The sequence below is a fragment of the Sorex araneus genome, chromosome X, assembly GCF_027595985.1.
Source record: "Sorex araneus isolate mSorAra2 chromosome X, mSorAra2.pri, whole genome shotgun sequence".
NCBI lineage: Eukaryota > Metazoa > Chordata > Mammalia > Eulipotyphla > Soricidae > Sorex > Sorex araneus.
Genome location: NC_073313.1, coordinates 371,783,656 through 371,800,842, shown reverse-complemented (window position 1 = coordinate 371,800,842; position 17,187 = coordinate 371,783,656). Strand labels below are relative to the sequence as shown.

Sequence of the window (17,187 nt, the reverse complement as noted above, 5' to 3'; positions counted from 1 at the left end):
GGCTATGCCCTGGCTCTGCACTTAGGGACCATCTGGCCGGCTCGAGGGACCCTGTGGGGTCCCGAGAGGCCCGAACCTGGGTTGGCCGCGTGCAAGGCTCGAGTCTCGCTGGCGGACCCCTCTGCCCGAGCCCCCCCACACCCCCAGTTTGCATTCCGAGCCCCAAGGCTGGGCTGGGCTCCCGGCTGGGTCCTGGACACCTTGCGCCTTTCCCCTCCCCCCCGCCCCCCGCCTGTCCCGGCCCAGCGGGGTCGCTCTGCGGGGTCCGGGGGGCACGTGGGCGCTGGGCCACCTGCGTGGCTCGCTCCCAGGCTCAGCCGCGGCACAGGTCCCACAAGCGGGCGCGCGCGGGCCGGGTGCGCGCACGCAAGGGGGGGGTGTCTGACGGCTGCGCAGTGCGCGGCGGGGGGCGGCGGGGGCGCGCACGGGGGGCCGGAGGCTGCGCAGTGCGTGGGGGAGCGACGGGGGCGCGCCCGGGCCGGGCGGCGGCTGCGCAGTGCGCGCGGGGAGCGTCGGGGGCGCGCGCGGGCGGCGTTTGCGCAGTGCGCGGGGGAGCGGCGGGGGCGCGCGGGCCGTGCGGCGGCTGCGCAGTGCGCGCGGCGGGCGGCGGGGGGGCGCGCGCGCGGCGGCGGGGGCGCGCGGGGCGGCGGCGGCTGCGCAGTGCGCGGGGCGGGCGCGCGCGCGGCGGGCGCCATGTTGGCGGCGCGGCGCGGGCGGCGGGCGGCGCGCGGGCGCGGGGCGCCGTGGGTGTGACGGGCGCGGCGGCGGCGGCGGCGCTCGGGCTGTCGTCGGGGTCGGGCCATTGTGAGCGGCGGGCGGCGGGCGGCGGCCAGCGCGCGGCCCCTCTGCGCCCCTCCCCGGCCCGGGCGGGCGGCGGGGGGCCCGGGCCCGCCATGAACCCCGGCTTCGACCTGTCCCGCCGGAACCCGCAGGAGGACTTCGAGCTGGTGCAGCGCATCGGCAGCGGCACCTACGGCGACGTCTACAAGGTGCGGGCCGGGCGCGGGGGCCGCGGGGGCGCGGGCGCGGACAAAGGCCCCGGAGCCGCCCGCGGGTGACGCCCCCCGCGAGGGGAGCCCCGCGGGGCCTGTCTGCGGGGCGCGCGGGTCCGGGGGTCGCCGGGGTCCGGGTCCGGGCGCGCCCCCCGCCCGCAGGCCGCAGGGCCGGCCCGCGGGGTCGCCGGGGTGGGCGAGGCAGACCCCCGCGCGCAGCCCGCAGCCCCGGGAAGGTCGCCCGCGGCGCGCCGGGTCCGAGGGACGCGCGGGGCGGGGACGCCCGAGGTCCAGGCGGGCAGGTCCGGCGAGGGGCCGGCGCTGGGCCTTGGCGCGGGCAGCTGTCGGGGCCGGTGGTTCCCTGCGGACCGTGCGTGGGCCCGGCCCCAGGCCCCCTCTGGCCCGTGTGGGTGCCCGTGGGGGGCTGACCCCGGGGCTCGCACCCCGGCCCGGCCGTCCCGGTGGGTCGAGCCTTCGGCTCTCTTCGTCCTGTCGCTTGCACAGGCCGATCGGAGAGGCGTGCCCCGGGCTCGGGCTCGGGCCCGGAGGGCCGCGGGTGGGGGGAGGTGGCCCCCACACCCCCGGGGCGCCCAGGGGACAGGAGGAGGCCTGGCAGGTGCAGTTTGCTCTCGCCGGCAGCACTGCGGTCCCCAGAGCGGGCCGAGCTGAGTAAGTGGCTTAGGACCCGGTTACCCGGCGTCCTCCGTCGGGGCTGGTGACCGCAGGGATCTTGTCCTGGCCCCGTACCCTGTCTGCTGGTCTGTCCTGGGCACGGCGCCCCGGCTGCATTAGAGAGCCCCGAATGGGCTGGGTCGTGGTACTGCACACAGGACGTGTGTGTGCCTTGCGAGCCGCCACCCCGGTTACATCCCGGCACACGTGTGGTCCCCCGAGCACCGCCAGTGATGGGCATCGCGTGCAGTTAGGAGTCAGCCCCAGCACAGCCAGACCGGCCCCAGACCTAACAGTGATAAACGTAAATGAGAAGCTCTGAGAAGAGTGCGGGAGATCTGGCGCTTGTTGGCCATGCGACCCTGTCGAATGACGAGCTCCTCAGCGGGGTCTTGGCGTGTGGGTGTCTGCCCTTCTGCTCCGCTTTCACTCCACACTTTCCTCTGACTCCCAAATGCAGACACGCATTTCCTTGTCTCGAGGTCCCCGGGAGCCGTCTCCGGGGAGGGCTCAGCGGGATGGCCAGCGCCTGTGCGGCCGTGTGTCAGGCCGTGTCCAGAGCAGGGCAGCCGGGAGCCCTTGGGGCTCGCAGGACGGCTCCACGCTGTCGTCCTCCGGCACAGACTCGTGACCCCGGGGAGGCGAGCGTGGTCAGCGGCAGGCTCTCGGGGAAGTCCAGCGGCCCTGCCAGGCCGTGTGCAGTGCTCGCCAGAGGGCTGCTTGCCACGGGCCAGGGCTATCTTCTGCGATAACTCTGCTGGTCATTTGTACTACTCCAGCCTGAGAGCCTCGCGTCCGATAGGTCTCTACGTGTGTGCTAGAGAGAAGCAGACGGGTCCTACTTGAAATGTTTGGGGGAACAACTCTCTTTATTTCTCTTTCTTTCTTTCTTTCTTTCTTTCTTTCTTTCTTTCTTTCTTTCTTTCTTTCTTTCTTTCTTTCTTTCTATTTGAAGTGGGATTGCAGTATAGCATTATGTCAGTCTCAGGCGAGCACGCTGGGGGGTCAGCCCGTGGTGATGATGATGGGAGGCCAGCCCTGGCTTCAGCACGGAAGTCCGGCTTTGTCCTTCTAAACACACTTGCCCCTTCTGGTCCCACTTTCTCTCTGGGTGACCCTTAACGGATAGTAGGGACCTCCCAAATTGACTTGTTTTGTTTCGTTCCGCTGTTTATTTCCTCTTTATTATACCATCTGAGGGTTTTTGTCTCTGACTTGTTTCCATGAGCATGTGGGCTCTTTGTGTCCAGATAAATGGGAAGGAGTCATCTATTTTTCTCTCTGAAATAGTTGAGTCAGGTTGTATGCTACTGTGCGTCTGGGCCGTCTTTATGTCCGCTTCGGTGGTGGAGCATTGAGGTTGTTTCTGGGTGTGCTGCCCGAACGGGCGTAAGTACATCTCTTCGAGCTAGTGGGTCCTTTCTGTAAATCATCAGGCCTGGGATACCTTGATCACAGGTCTGGAATTTCCATATTTTGATTTCTGGAGGCATCTCCGTCTGCTTTCTGTGGGGGCTGCCCAGTTCCCGACAGGCAGGTGCCTCTGCTGGGGCCCCTCCCCAGGCCTGGGAGCTGGTGGGCGTCTGCCCTGTCTCTGGAGAAGTGTCTGTTGAGATCTGAAGAAACTGTTTCAGAGTGTCCCAAGGAGGGAGATGGAGTTTGAGCTACCCCACCGTGCTCGGAGGACCTTGTGGGTCTCGCCATGGGCTCCAGCGTGACGCTGCCCTGACCCCTCCAGGTTGGGGAGGGTTTGCTTCCGGCCTCCAGGCTTAGATCTTCCCTGCTCCGTCCTTTGTCTTCGGGGACCTCTGCGCAGACTCTTCCCCGTGGATTCCTTTCTCAGCTCCTCCTCCTCAGTCTCCAGACTCGACGCCGTGAGTCCTCGTTCATTCTTCGGATCGGACTGGCCGGGCCTCTTCCAGACCGCGTCCCAGATGCTCACGGTCCAGCGGGGAGATGGGCTCAGCACCGCCTGCGTCAGCCCCCGAGGCGGGCCCCGTGTGTGGTGCTCTCCTGGGTCTGCAGAAGCCGTTCTGGGGAGGGGGCAGCCCTCCGGCCCCGGAGACGTTCGCTCTGCAGGTCTGGGTGCCTGAGTGCCTGGAGGTGTTGTGAGTAGCCGTGGAGTTCTGACTCTTGATATTTGTGTTTGTCTCTGGGCCACACCCAGCTGTGCTCAGGGTCTTCCCCTCCCCCAGCTCCGCTAGTGTCTTGGGGGATGGGGGGACCCTCTGGGGTGCCGGGAGTCAGATCCAGCCGGGCCACCACGAGCAAGGCAGGCACCTTCTCTAGTATTTCACTGGCCCTAACTCTTGCATCTTTTAAGGTACTCCGATTACTGGCATCAGTGACTGTTTTTATTATGGTCATCACTGTAAGATTCTTCTTAAAATACTGAACTTTGAAACCTGGTCTCTAATGAGAGATATGAAGCTCTTAAGCATTCAGGAAGAAATGGAAAGAAAACAAAACGGGATTGTCTCATTTCCACTGCCTTGGAGGACGGAGTCTAGAGGGCAAGAAGGAACGGCCGTCGGCTCGGGAGAGCCTGTGTGCCGCAGGTCTGAGTCCAGGTCCCCGGCGTCCGGGCTCTGTGCATGGCTAAAGTATGGGGCTTGGGTTCAGGGCGTGTGTGCGTGGCGAAGGCACGGAGTGTAGAATTTCCTGGGGATTGCGTCCTCTCCTGTGCGGTTAAGGGATGGAGATCGGAGTGTAGCGGTTCCTGGCCGCAGGAGTTCCTAGAGGTAGAACACGACAGCGGAACAGATGTGGGTAATTTCTCTCGAGATCTTTAAAGCAACAGGTTCCCTGGCGTTGATTTGGATCTCGTTCCCTAAAGGAGATTCTTCCATGATTTTATCTGGTTTGCTTTGCTTGTGAAACAGCGTGTAATGTGTGACTTTGTAGTGAGGATGAAGAGTTGGTGGTTCTCTGAGAGCTCCTGGGAACAGCCGCCCTCCCCTGAGCAGCCTCCCGAGGAGACGAGCGCGTCAGGGCTGAGTGGAGTGGCACTTGGTGTTTACGGAGACGCACGTTGCCTACTTTGAGCTCCCTTCGTTGAGGGAGAAAAGCGTGACTTGCCCTCTGTGCGCCGGTGTCCCGGCTGAGGCGGCCTGTGATCTGCACGGCAGCCCCGCAGGCCCTGTGGCTTTTGAGGGGCTCTGCTCTCAGCCGGGCGGGGCTCTGCTCTCAGCCGGGCGGGGGTCTGCTCTCAGCCGGGCTTGGGCGCCAGCTCGCCCGCTCCTGGGGGTGCCATTTCCGGCACTGACAGACAGGTGTGGGTCTGGATGGTACCTGACACGGGTCCCAGCCGGTGGCCTTTGCTGTCAGGTAGCGGGTATAGACGGATGCTGTCTCCCACTGGCACCCGCCCCAGCCCTGGGCACGGCTCCATGCCACCCTTCAGGGTGCCTTCGCCCCCCCCTTCCTGCCCGGGTTCATACAGCTGGGGTGGGGGAGGCGCTCACCAAGCAGAAATAAGGTACACTGAAAACCTGGGGAATACCTTTAAAAAGTGAGTGTTTGAGGGTGAGCCGTGACCGTCAGTCAGGCCCCTCTCCTCAGCTTCCCGGTTGGACCCCTGCTTCCCACCTGCCGCAGCTGCTCCAGCCCCTCGGGCTTTGTTGGGGAACAGCTCTGCTCTGCATGCCCGTGGGGGTGGCACGTGCGCACACACACACACACCCCACCACCACACACACCACACCACACACACACAACACACCTGGGAGTACCACTCTTCTTATCTGTTTCTCAGCTCTGCTCTGCGTTCCCGTGGGGATGGTGCACACACACAACACACACACACATACACACTTACAACACAAACAACACACACCCGGGGGTACCACTTCTCTTATCTGTTTCTCCCCGTGGAGTGTGACGAGGAAGCTGGGGCTGACACACGTTTGTGGCGTGAGAGGGACACGCGTGTGCTGATGGTTTGGAGGACGCAGATGACGTCTGGTGGTCATGGTCGCAGAAGGCAGGTAGCGCTGGGGCCGAGGCAGGCCAGGTCAGCAGGGTCGGTCTGAACGTGTCCACGGTGTAGGCAGCTCCCGCGGCTGTCCGTGCCGTGAGGACAGCCTGTTTCTCCTCACGTCGTCTTTGAAACCCAGCGGCCCCACCCGTGTGTGGAGCCCGGGGGAGACTGACCGAGCCCCGCACAGCTCTGCACGCCGGCTGGGTGGGGGGGGGGTTCAGGTCACAGCCAGCGGTTCTTGGGCTGCTTCCTTTTTATTTATTTGTTTATTTAGCCTCTTGGGTCACACCCGGTGAGGCTCAGGGGTGACTCCTGGCTCCTGCACTCAGGAATCACTCCTGGCGGTGCTCGGGGGATCCTATGGGATGCCGAGGATCAAACCTGGGTCTGCTGCATGCCAGGCAAACGCCCTCCCGGCTGTGCTATCGCTGTGCGCTCGCGGTGTATGGGGTGCTGGGACCGATCCAGTCCCTGAGTGCACACAGGCACCTACCCTCCGTGCCATTCCTCCGGCTCTGCTCTCATTCCGAACTAATGGCCTTCTGTGGCTGGCCAGGGAGGAAATGCGGCAGTTCCCAGCAGGCCTCAGAGTCGCAGGTGAGCTCACGGAGGCTTCCTTCAGCGTTGGGCTCTTCTCTGTGTCCTGGAAGGTCCAGCTGCCTTCACCCGAGCTGACAGGCTTCGGCTCTGGTGGGACAAGTGGCGCCTGCTCTGCTCCTGTGCCTCTGTGGAAGCTTTCTAACGTGGACCTTAACCTTAGGTGTGTTCGAATAAAATATTTACTGGTTAAACCCTAGAAATGTGCCGAGAAGTTCTTTCTGTGTGGTCGGTCTCCTCCCTTACTGGGCAGACTCCTCCTGCGCTTGAGTTGGCGCGCTGACCTGTGCATGGGTTAGTGAAGATTCACTGAGCTATCCCACGTTTCCCAGAATTACCATATGTCACTATACATTTTTTTTTCTTTTTGGGTCACACCCGCCGATGCTCAGGGCTTACCCCTGGCTCTGCACTCGGGAATGACTCCTGGCCGTGCTCGGGGGACCTACGGGATGCTGGGAGTTGAACCTGGCCCGGCTGCGCGCACGGCAGACGCCTCCCCGCGGTGCTGTCGCTCCAGCCCCTGCTGTACATGATGAGCAACCACTCGTCTCACCGCAGTCTGGGTGGCAGGGCAGGTGCAGCTGAGGCGGGCACAAGCCTCGGTCCTCAGGCTTGTCTTTGCATCACCCCGGGCGTCCCTGGCGACAGTCTCGCTGGTTTTCTCACTGGAACGACAGATGCACAGGTTGGCATCTGGAGAAGGCCGGGCCCTGAGCCTGCAGGGCGCGGGGTGCCAGGGTGCCTTCCGGGGGCAGAGCTGCGCCCGGCGTGCAGCCCCGTCAGAGCCTGGCCACTGCCTCGAGTCAGCCAGGGGCCGGTTCTGCCCCAGCCAGGGCACCTCCCGGTGGAGCGGCGATGGCCCACGCGCAGAGCGCAGTGAGGTGCCGGGCACACCCCGTGGGCCTTCCTTTGGTCTGTGCCAAGGCCTGAGCTGTCTGCCAGCCGTTAGTGTCATTGTCGGCAGAGGCAGGGGGCTGGAGACATGCAGGGTCATCAGGGAAATAGTTTCGACTTCTCAGCCCCTCCGAAAGGACCCCAGGGGTCCATTGGACTGTGTCGGAAAGTTGTCTGGATGTTACAGGTGAGGTGGTGGGGGTGCCGCTTGTTTGGGGCCACACCGGCAGAGGCCCAGGGCTTCCTCCTGGCTCTGAGCTCACACAGCACTCCCGGCAGCTCAGGGATCAGCAGGGTGCTGGGACTCGAACCCGGGTCAGTGGCATGCAAGGCGGGTGCCCCTCCCTGCCGTGCTGTTTCTTCCCCAGAGTGAGGTGGTGTGAGGAAACAGACAAAGCGGGTAGTGTGGCAGGGAAAGGAAGGCCAGGCTGGCAGCTTCGGGGCAGGGTCTGGAATGGACAGGGTCTTGTGAGAAGCGTGCTCTGAGGGAGAGGACTCGAAGAGAAGGGCCGCAGTGGAAGCCTAAGGAGCACATGCAAGTCTCGGTGAGCATGTCAGAGAAACGGAGTCGGGGAGTGGTACCAGTTTCAGAGACCAATAGTGAAAAGCGACCTTCCAATTTTACTTAAAGACTAAGTTCTTAGAAATATGAGTCTTACTTTGTTGGGGGGGGCCGCCTCTTGGCCCTCTGCTCAGTACCTAGTGTCCTTGGGTACGTACTGAATGCAGTGCTGGGGCTCCAGCCCAGGTGCCATACCTGCTGTGCTCCCTGACCCCAGTGTGAATTGTTTTTGATGCAGTGCTCAGGGGCTGCTCCTGCTCTGCACTCAGGAAATACTTCTGGTGCCGGGGGTGGAACTGGGTGGGCTGTGTGCAAGGCGAGTGCCCTCCCTGCTGTGCTATCGCTGGCTCCCCAAGCTGAATTTTTTTTTTTGAGTTCTCATTAAAATTTTGTTGTTGTATCACTGTTAATTACAGTTACGACGGTATTTATGATTGCGTACATTGTCCCAACACCAGTCCCTCCACCAGTGCACACCCCCTCCCCCAGCCTGCCTCTGGGGCGGGCACTTACCCTCCCTGACTTTTGTGGGCCCTGACACGGTTAACGAGGACGGAGCATGTGATTTGTGGAACGGCCCTCACTTTCGGTATGTCTGCTATTTCCTTCTGTTTAACTAGGGATGTGCCTTGTGAATCATGTCAGAGGGTCAGGATCGTTTATTCGTCATTAATACCGCTTGATCACTCGCTTAACGTGGCCCTACACGTTTCTCTCTAAGATCACTGTTCTTCCAATCAGTGACTAAATGTGGGAGGAACCAAGACTTGCGACGTCTCCTTCATCTGTCTTGCGTCTATTGAAGAAATTCGTGTTTGAATTATTACTGTGATGGTTGCCAAATAATGGTTTTCTGACTCCATTAATTTCTTCTCCATTTATTGGTTGACATTCTATTATGATACAGAGCTTTTACTTCTCTGCTTTTGATGCTACGGATTCTTGATGTCCTCGCTGGGTTGTGATTCATCACTGCCACTTATTTTGACGGTCATTTCTTTTCAGATTATCAGTGGAAATTGCTGACCCCCACTGCCCACACCAGGGAACCCCCTCTGGGGCCTGGCCTCGGGCACAGGTGTCCCGGCAGGACTGGGTTGGAGCCGCGCCCTGCTGCAGGTGCCCAGGCTCTCGCCCTGCCATGGGCTCACCTGGCTGGGAGGGAAGAAGGCGGCTCTCGGGGCCTCTTCTGCTCAGGGCACTGCCACCCGGGGTCCCGCACTGAACAGTAGACCCTCTGAGTGCCTGTCCCCAGCCCCAGCGCACGGGGTTAGGGCTTCAGCGTAGGAATTTTCGGGAGTCGGGGCGGGGTGGGAGGCCCCTCGGTCCCCCCAGACCTATTTATTTCTACATTTGGGTCATCGTCATGTTTTAGAAGCTCTTTTCGTTTGGTTTTGAGTCTGCTGTGGCTTTTGCATTTCATGTTCTTAGAATCTCCACAGCTCTTCATAACTGATTATTTTCACACGTTTAGCTCTTTCAGGTCTCTCTGTTCTTTGTTGGTTAGTTGCTGGGTTTATTTTTTATTCTGTTGTTTTGTGTTTTGGGTCGTATCCGGTGATGCTTGGGGTTCCTCCCGAGTCTGCACTCAGAATCTCTCCTGGCGGAGCTTGGCAGACCATGGGCTGCCAGGGGTTGAGCCCATGCCGATGGCGTTTGAGTCAAGCACCATACCTCTGCTATTACTCTGGCCCAGGATTCTTATTTTAATTTTGAATTTAGGGGTTTATTTTCATTACTACTTTCTGAGTAACACCTGGCAGTGCCCAGGGTGCACTCCTGGCTCTGTGCCGGGCCTCAGAAGATGCTGTTTGTTGCTGGGCCCGAGCCTGGGTTGGCTGCAGGCCCGGCAAGTGCCTTTCCCACTGCTTGGTGACTCCAGCCCTCACCTAGTTTTCTGATGTTTGTGAGAATCATCTGTGGTTACGGTGGAGGGTTGTTCTTCCCCCAAACACTTTGCTTTTGCTTCCCCCAGGAACCACATGAGTCTTGTGGTCAGGAACTTGTTTATGCTCTTTCTCAATTTAGAGTCCCCACACCACATCCTTTGTGCAGATTTGAGCCCCAAAGCTACCAAGCAGTAAGGTCTTGGCGTGAGTCATGAAGGGCCGTTTTCTTCCTCGCCATTCGAACCCCGAAAGCCTGCCCGTCCCAGGCCTCTGAGCGTCTCTGCGGAAGGCCTGGTTCATCTGGGCAGAATCTCGGGGGAAGAGGTTTGGTTTGGTAAGAAAGTGCCAGACTTCCTTACGCTGCTGGTCTGGGGCCGGGGTGTCGCTCAGAGAATGGGCGCATGCGGGGCCTGCGAGGTCCTGGGACCCCGGAGTCCCCGGCCCCTGGGTGCCGCCCACGGAGGGGTGAGTGCTTCTGGCGTGGCCTGGGAATCCCCCGAGCACTGCCTGGGAGAAGTCCCCACCCTGCTCCTCTGCCTCCCGCTCGGGTGGGCCTGGGCCTTCGGGCCGTCACTCGGGTGTGTGGTCACCATCGTCGGTGCTCGCTCTCGAGAGCCGTGGTCTGGGGCAGCTTTTCAAGAGCTTCTCCGCCCTCTGAACAGCTTCCTTGGGTTCATCACGGAACATGCTTTCTTGGTTTTTATTTATTTATTTTAGCCAAGGAGAGCACTGCTTTTTATTCAGCCATTGACTAAGCTGTTTGCATTGGGCATGAGCTCCACATTACTTTTTTTCTTAATCGATTTACTGTGAGCTACAGTTACAGAGTTTTCATGTTCAAGATTCATCTGTACATGGTCGAACACCCATCCCTCGCCAGTGCACTTTCCACCGCCAGTGTCCCCAGTATGTCCCCCCCACCATCCCAGTCCTCACCCTGCCTCCAGGGCAGGCAATTTCCCCAATACTCTCTCTCTACTTTAGGGTATTATGTTTTGCTCGAATTTTCCCAACACCATTCTAGCCTGCCTGCCAGGGGCAGATGCTAGATCATTTATTGCCCATTGCTCATTTTGAATATCTTGGGTGCCGCAGCCGCGCACTTCTGGAACCTTAGACTGTGAATGGTTGGGTTCCAGAGACATTTCTGTAGGGCACTGATCCATTTTGGGATTCAGCTGGACGTCTCTGGACCAGGGCTGTTGGTGCTCTAAGATGGCGCCCGGAGACACATTGTGGGTGTGACCGCCAGGCCGATGGGTGGGCAGGGAGCCGGGGAGGGACAGCCCGGGTCCTCTGCAGCCATGCGGCATGGAGAGTTAGTCCTGGACCCGCATACCTGGGCCTTGCTTGTGGAAGCTCTTGGTCGCCGGGATCCCATCTAGAGTAGTCGGGGAGACCGCACCTGCTCCATCTGGGGTGCCCCGGTGAAATTGGCTCAGAGTGGGGCCCGGAGAGAGCTTGGGCTCTGTGGTGTCTTCCGGGACTCACTGCTGTGTCTCTGGCTTTTGATCTCTTTCGAGATTTACTTAGAATCTCTGAAGCAAGGCCAGTAATAGAGTTTGCAGGGTGGCGCTGGAGTTGGTTCGTGGGGTGACTGCCAGTGCTCCCATGTGTATTGGAAGTGGGGGGAGGTGGCCCACCCCAACTCTGTAAAAGCATGGGGATTTCGGTCACAAAACCCGCATACCCATTTTCGGCAGATTATATCTCGGTGAGGTCTGTCCTGAGACGGTGGAGTCGGGCTGGGGCGATGGCGGCGATTTTGGACTGTGGAAGCAAGCGGCTGGGGGCTCTGTGTGGGCGGGCACAGGCCAGCCTGCCCCCCTTTGATTTATCCCAGTCTGTTCAGCCATGCGCGGGTGCGAGGTTAACTCTGGTTTTTGTTCTCTCCCGAGATTTATCTATGGGTCTCTGAAATGAGGCAATAAATGAGCTTGAATAGCTGAGCTGGAGGGGGTTGTGGTGTGTCTCCCACAGGCCTAACTTTTGGCCATTGAAGCCAAAGACACAGCAGCAGTGTTGGGGTGTCAGGAAGCGTGAAGGCACCATCAGGCTGCTGATGCACTCGCCCGCAGGTACAGGTGACCTGTTGGCGGCACCGTACCCCCCTCCTTTCCTACCTGATGGTGACAGGGGTTGAGTGAGGGCTGCCTGCACCCTGGCACGCACTTGGCACTGAGCCGCACCACCAGCCCTGTGGCCCTTGCTTGCGTAGCTCTTGCTCCGTCTTCCGTGTGGTTCTGTGGAACCCAGGGCTCAGCCAGGCCGGGCCAGAGCTCTGTCGAGCCAGTCCCAGCCCCCTCGGCCCTTCAGGTTGGCCTTCTGTTCGTCATCGTGCTGTAAGGTCCCTGTAAATCGTGCGCATAGGCTTTTATGGGATAATGTGTTCTGCAGACATCTTCTCCCGGCTTGTGGCTTGCCTTTCTGTCCCTTAATAGTCGTTAGCAGAGTAGAGGCTCCTCCTGTGGTAAAGCCCAGGCTCACGTTCCCCTCCTCCCCGTCGTGCTGTGGAGGGAACAAAGTGGACAGAAGGAAGCGAGCACTGGCGGTGCCCAGCGAGAGGAGCACAGATGGGCAGTGTTCTCGCTGGGGCTTGTTTACCTGCCCGCTCCGTGCCTGCTGCTCTGCCCTTCTCCGGGAAGGCATGGGCCTGCCAGGGCTGGCGTGGACGCTCGGGCAGCACCAGCAGCTCTCGTAGCTTTGAGCGGGAGCGGCGGGCGGCCGTGGGCGTTCCCCGGGCCTGCTGGCTGGGGAGGTTCTTTGGGGTCTGTCTCCTTTCGGGAGGGGGAGGGCGGTGACGTGCGTTGGCTGACACCGCTGGTCTCTGCCGATCAAATAAGATGTTTTGATTTGAAATGTTGACATTTCTTTTTTCTTCAGTAAACTGTGGTTATCCGACGTTTTGACAGACTGTTTTTTCTTTCAAAAACCAAAATTGAAGGTTTCTGTTAATTACTGGGCAGTGCTGCTATTTTTGGAGTAGGTTTGTACAGTTTGTGTTGAGATTTCTTTAACTGCTTCTACCACATAAAATGCAGTATTTGAAGGAAAATATGGAAATTGTCTAATTTGACCTTTAGTGAGAATTGATCCTATAAAAGATACGAACTTTAAATCAAAATTTTAAATAAGAGTTTAGACGAAGTATTTTTAAAATGATTGACTTAGTTTGGTGTGCTTTGGAAAGGCCTGAAAACGAAACTTATTTTCTGTGGCAATAAAGAATATAGTTTTTTAAAACAGCATAGTTGCCATAAGCGATTTGTTCCCTTTAAAAGACTCAGCTGTTGGGAGACCAGCTACATTTTGTTTATTCAGCCAGGACTTACAGTAACCCTGAAAAACCTAGGACAGACATTGTTTACATTTCTCGAACATTTTAGAAGCTTTATTCGGAGTAGGTTTCAGTCGGGAAACTCGGCCTGGCCCCTCCCCTCCCGCCCCTCTGGAGTCTCTTCGTCCAGTGTCCCCGGCCACCGTGTTTCTCTCAGTGCACTTTTTGGTCCTGACAGTTTCACGTTCTTTGTTTTCCGTGACCTCCAGACTCGCATAGTTGGAGGCGTGTGAGTTCGCTGTGTGCTGCTCGCTCAGTTTCTGACGTTTTCCTCGTGGTTAGTTTGCATGATAGATTTTCAGAGGATGAAGCACCACGCTAGTAACGTGACCTGTCCCTGGTGGTGGTGGCCTTGGTTCTTGGCCGCGGGGAGGTTTTCCAGGTTCCCGTCACAGGGATGCTCACCTTCTGAGAGGAACTGCCGCTCAGCACGGCTCCGTGCGTGGGGTAGGAATAAGTGTGTAGGAGGGGGTGGCCACCTTGGTGACCTGGAGTTCCTAGCGGAGATCTGTGCCTTTGCTCTTTGCTCTGTGTTTGTGCTTTGAATTAGACTCGGCCTCCAGATTGCTCCCGTTCCTCCCGTCCCAGCAGGCACGAGGCTGCCGTGCTCTGTGGCTTGTATCTGCACGGCCTTTTAGGGATTGTGACAGCTTATTTTGGCTCCTCAAACCAACTCTCTCTTACCTTTTTCCAAAGTTGCTTGTTTGCTCTTGACAGAATAATTCTATATCAGACGTTGTTCTGTGAACTGATGCGTGAAGAAACTGCTTCTGGGAGACCCCACTCTGCCGCGGGGACTTCAGGTGCCCCTGGCAGCTGAGGTGGCCACGTGCAGGGGCAGCGCAGGGCTGACCCGGTGTCCGGCCTGCACGGCTCGGCCCTCGTCTGGAGGGAGGGTCCTGGAGAAGCTTCTATCGTTTCTTTCCTTTTCCAGTCTTTGAGCTGTAACAGTGATGCTGAGGGTCCTCCTGCCTCAGTATTCGGGGATTACTCCGGCGGTGCCCAGGGGACCACCTGGGTGCCAGGCTGAACCCGGGTTGGCCACACGCGAGGAAAGCATTCTCTTTTCTCTCTGTTTTCTCGGCTGAGGAAGATGTGGTTCTCGCGTACCGGGAAAACACCCAGCGCACCCTCTAGGGCATGCGAGGGGCCAGCGGTGAGAGAAGTCGGTTTCCAGGAGATGGTGCAGCGGGCAGGGCACCCGCCTTGTGTGTGGCTGGCCCGGGCTCTGTCCCCAGCACTCACGTCAGAGTCAGCCCTGAGCACCACCATGAGTGGCCCCACACAGCAGTTTCCTGCAGAAGGCCTCACAGGGGACCTGCCTTCCTAGCAGAGGCTCTGGACGGTGCCTGCACGCTCCCGCCCCAACGCTGGGATCCGTTTTCCTTCTGTGGACCCTGTCGCACAGCCGGGAGGCCGCTGCAGGCACTGGTGGCCGATGGCCGGCCGGGTCACGGCGGCTGAAGGGTTTCTTCAGTGCGCCCAAAAGTCGGAGCCTTCTGCTCCCCAGAGCCTTGTGGCTTTGCCTTCCGCGCACAGCTCACAGAGAAGCGCTCGCTCCGGGCCCTGCTCCCCCCCTCCAGGAATCCCACCTCGCATTTTTAACAGCTTTGTCGGTAGAGTGCACGTGTCAGACGGTTCACCCGTGGAAGAGGCACCTCCCCGTGTGCTTGTCTCAAATGCCCGAAGCCAGGGAGGAGTCAGTGCAGTTCATTCTTCACAGCAGACTCGCGCTTCCCGTTCCAGGTGAGCCGCTGTGAAGGAACCCCAGAGGCGACCCATGGCCTAACGGAGCAGGTCTCGCTGCTCCTGTGAGTTACAAATACATAAAGAATGGTCCGAGTGGGGTTTTGTTTATTTGGTCCGTGGAGAAATCGCCTCTGGAGTTCCTTCCCTTCCTTGCCACTGCCCGACTTCCCTCGCTGGCAGGGCGTGCAGTCCCATGAAGCTGTGTCACCAAGTTCCCGTGTAGCCGACGCCGTTTCGCTCTCTGCCTGCCTGTAAATGCAGCACGGAGATCCCTTCCCTGCCCCTGACGACTCCCCCTCTGGTGTGGGGTCCGCTAAACTCAAGCCGGTCGGGGCAGCTGGCACGGAAGCCACGAGGGAGACGTGGGTCTCACGGCCTGCCCGGTGTGCCGTGTGCTTTCCGGATGCGGCGCCTGGCAAGTGTTCCCTGCCGGTGCCGGGTGCGAGCGTCACCTCACGGGCAGGGAACCTGGGCGGCCCTCTCAGCTCCTGCAGAAGCGTCGTTGTGTAGGATTCTACGTGACAACTTGCTTTGAACAAATGAACAGCTGCTCGTATGAGACGTGGTTTCCGTCACGGTGAGTGCACTCTGACAGACACGGGAGCCAGAGCAGGAAGTTTCCTGGAGGTTTGCAAGCAGGAGACAGTGGAGGTGGGACGTGGGGGTAATTTCTCAGAATATTACTGAAATATTTTCTTAAAAAAACTTCATTCTTCTGAAAAAATACTCCTAACTGTCATGTGTTGAGGAGGTTTTGACTTGCTTCCCACTTGCTCCCTTTAGAAAGGCACTGCAGTGTCGCCTAGGGAGGCTCCGATGGAGACACGACAGTCCCCGCACACGGCCCCGGCAGGGAGAGCAGATTCCCCCCCGCCCCCCTGGCCGGGACCTCAGCTCTCGAGAGGGACCCCACGTCTCTTCCTGGGCTCCGTCTGGACGGTGCGTGGGTGGAGGCGGGTGAGTCTGGTCTCCAGGCCTGCTGTTTCCCGAGGGCCGGGAGCTGCTTGCTGAGCTGGGCAGGAGCAAGGCCTCGAACCTCGCAGGATGCTCCAGTGCCTCGCGCCGCCTGCGCCTCGGGAGCCCGTGAGCTGCTCCCTGAGAGACTGAGGCTGGCCGTGTCCCCAGGGAGCAGGGATGAGCCCTCCGGAGTCGCAGAGGAGCTGAAGGAGATTGGCCAGGAGCTGCGACGCCTCGCCTGGTTGTCTTGTACCCGACACAGCGCAGGGCTGGCCTGGCCTTCCTGGGCCTTTCCTGATCTCGGGGTGCGGCCCTCTGCTGGGTCGGTGGGCCCCTGGCGGGAGTGGCTCTCTCTGGGGCCCGGGGTGGTGGTGACGGAGCGAGACTCAGCCTCTGCTGCTAGAGGCCTCGTGCCTGTCCTGCTGGCCCCCCGAGTGCTGGAGTGGACCTCTCACTCCATCCTGTTTTCCTCTGTCCTGGGTTCCCAGACCCTGACCTCGGGCCTCGGGGCCAGTCGTGCAGCAGCCTGGGGAGCCTGTTTCTGCTCTGCGCCCCCGGGCCTCTGCTTTCTCAGCGCCCGGACCCTCCTTGGTGTGGAGCACGGTCGCCCCTGCACGCCTCGGCCCGCCCTGCTCCCTCTGTCTGTCTGCTGGTGGGGCTCACATGGGAATGCCTGTTCCTCTTCTGCCGGGAGCGAGAGGTGCTTTCTCTGTCTCCGCTGGTAGCCCGAGCAATGTAGACAAAGGTTAGTTACGCGTAATGGACCATGAGAAGCTGCTAGAAATCTCCAACATTACTCAAATGGCGCTTTAGTATTTGCCAGTAGCTGTTCTTGGTCCGATGAGCAGATTGGAACATTAGCCTCCAACCAGACTGCCCGGCCTGCGTCTCCTCTCTGCTAGTTTCCCGTCTCATCTTGGGCACCCAATTTAACTTCCTCGGACTCACTGTCCTGTCTAAGACGGAAATAGCTGGAGTGTTTCCGTCAGACGGCCCTTCTGGGCCGGGGAACCGAGACCCTTTCCGTGACCGTGGGGATCTCGCAGCGCTTTCCCAGGGTCGTGATTGTTTCCCTCCCAGGGTTGGCCTCTCAGTCTGCTCTTCCCCCCAGCTTCTCCTTTGTGTGTCTGCTCCTTCTCCTGGGCGCGTGCTCCCTGCTGCTCCTCCGGGGCCGGGGCATGTTCTGTTTGGGTCATTCTTGTTTTCTTCTGTTGGGTTTCGGGCTTACTCCCAGTTCTGCACTTAGGAGTCGCTCTCGGCGGGGTCCTGGGGACTGTCTGTGGTGCCGGGACCAAGCCTGGGACAACGGTTGAGTGACGGCCAGCGCCCGACCCGCTGTGCCTCCGCTGTCCAGTTCATTCTTCCCACACCATCTTCCGGCTCCTGCAGCACAGGAGAAGCTTTTTACCTTTTTGTTTGTTTTATTTTTAAATTTATTTGTCCATGCCCAGGGGCTCCTTCCACCTCAGAGCTCGGGGTGCCTGGCCACCTTTGGGCGTCAGGTGTGGCCCGAGCCCACCTGCAGGGCGCCGTGTGCCCTGCCCGTCGAGCTGCTT

At 59.7% G+C, this 17,187-nt stretch overlaps 1 protein-coding gene across 4 annotated transcripts in view; it reads left to right on the top strand.

Annotated features, from left to right (window-relative positions):
* Positions 1-732: 732 nt before the first annotated feature.
* Positions 733-17,187, top strand: part of MAP4K3 (mitogen-activated protein kinase kinase kinase kinase 3) — a 132,459-nt gene continuing 116,004 nt past the window's right edge. For all 4 annotated transcript variants that reach the window (XM_055119812.1, XM_055119811.1, XM_055119810.1 and 1 more), the window contains exon 1: positions 733-989. In XM_055119812.1, the coding sequence (XP_054975787.1) occupies positions 894-989 (96 nt within the window). In that variant the 5' untranslated portion in view covers positions 733-893. The remainder of the gene's footprint in view (positions 990-17,187) is intronic.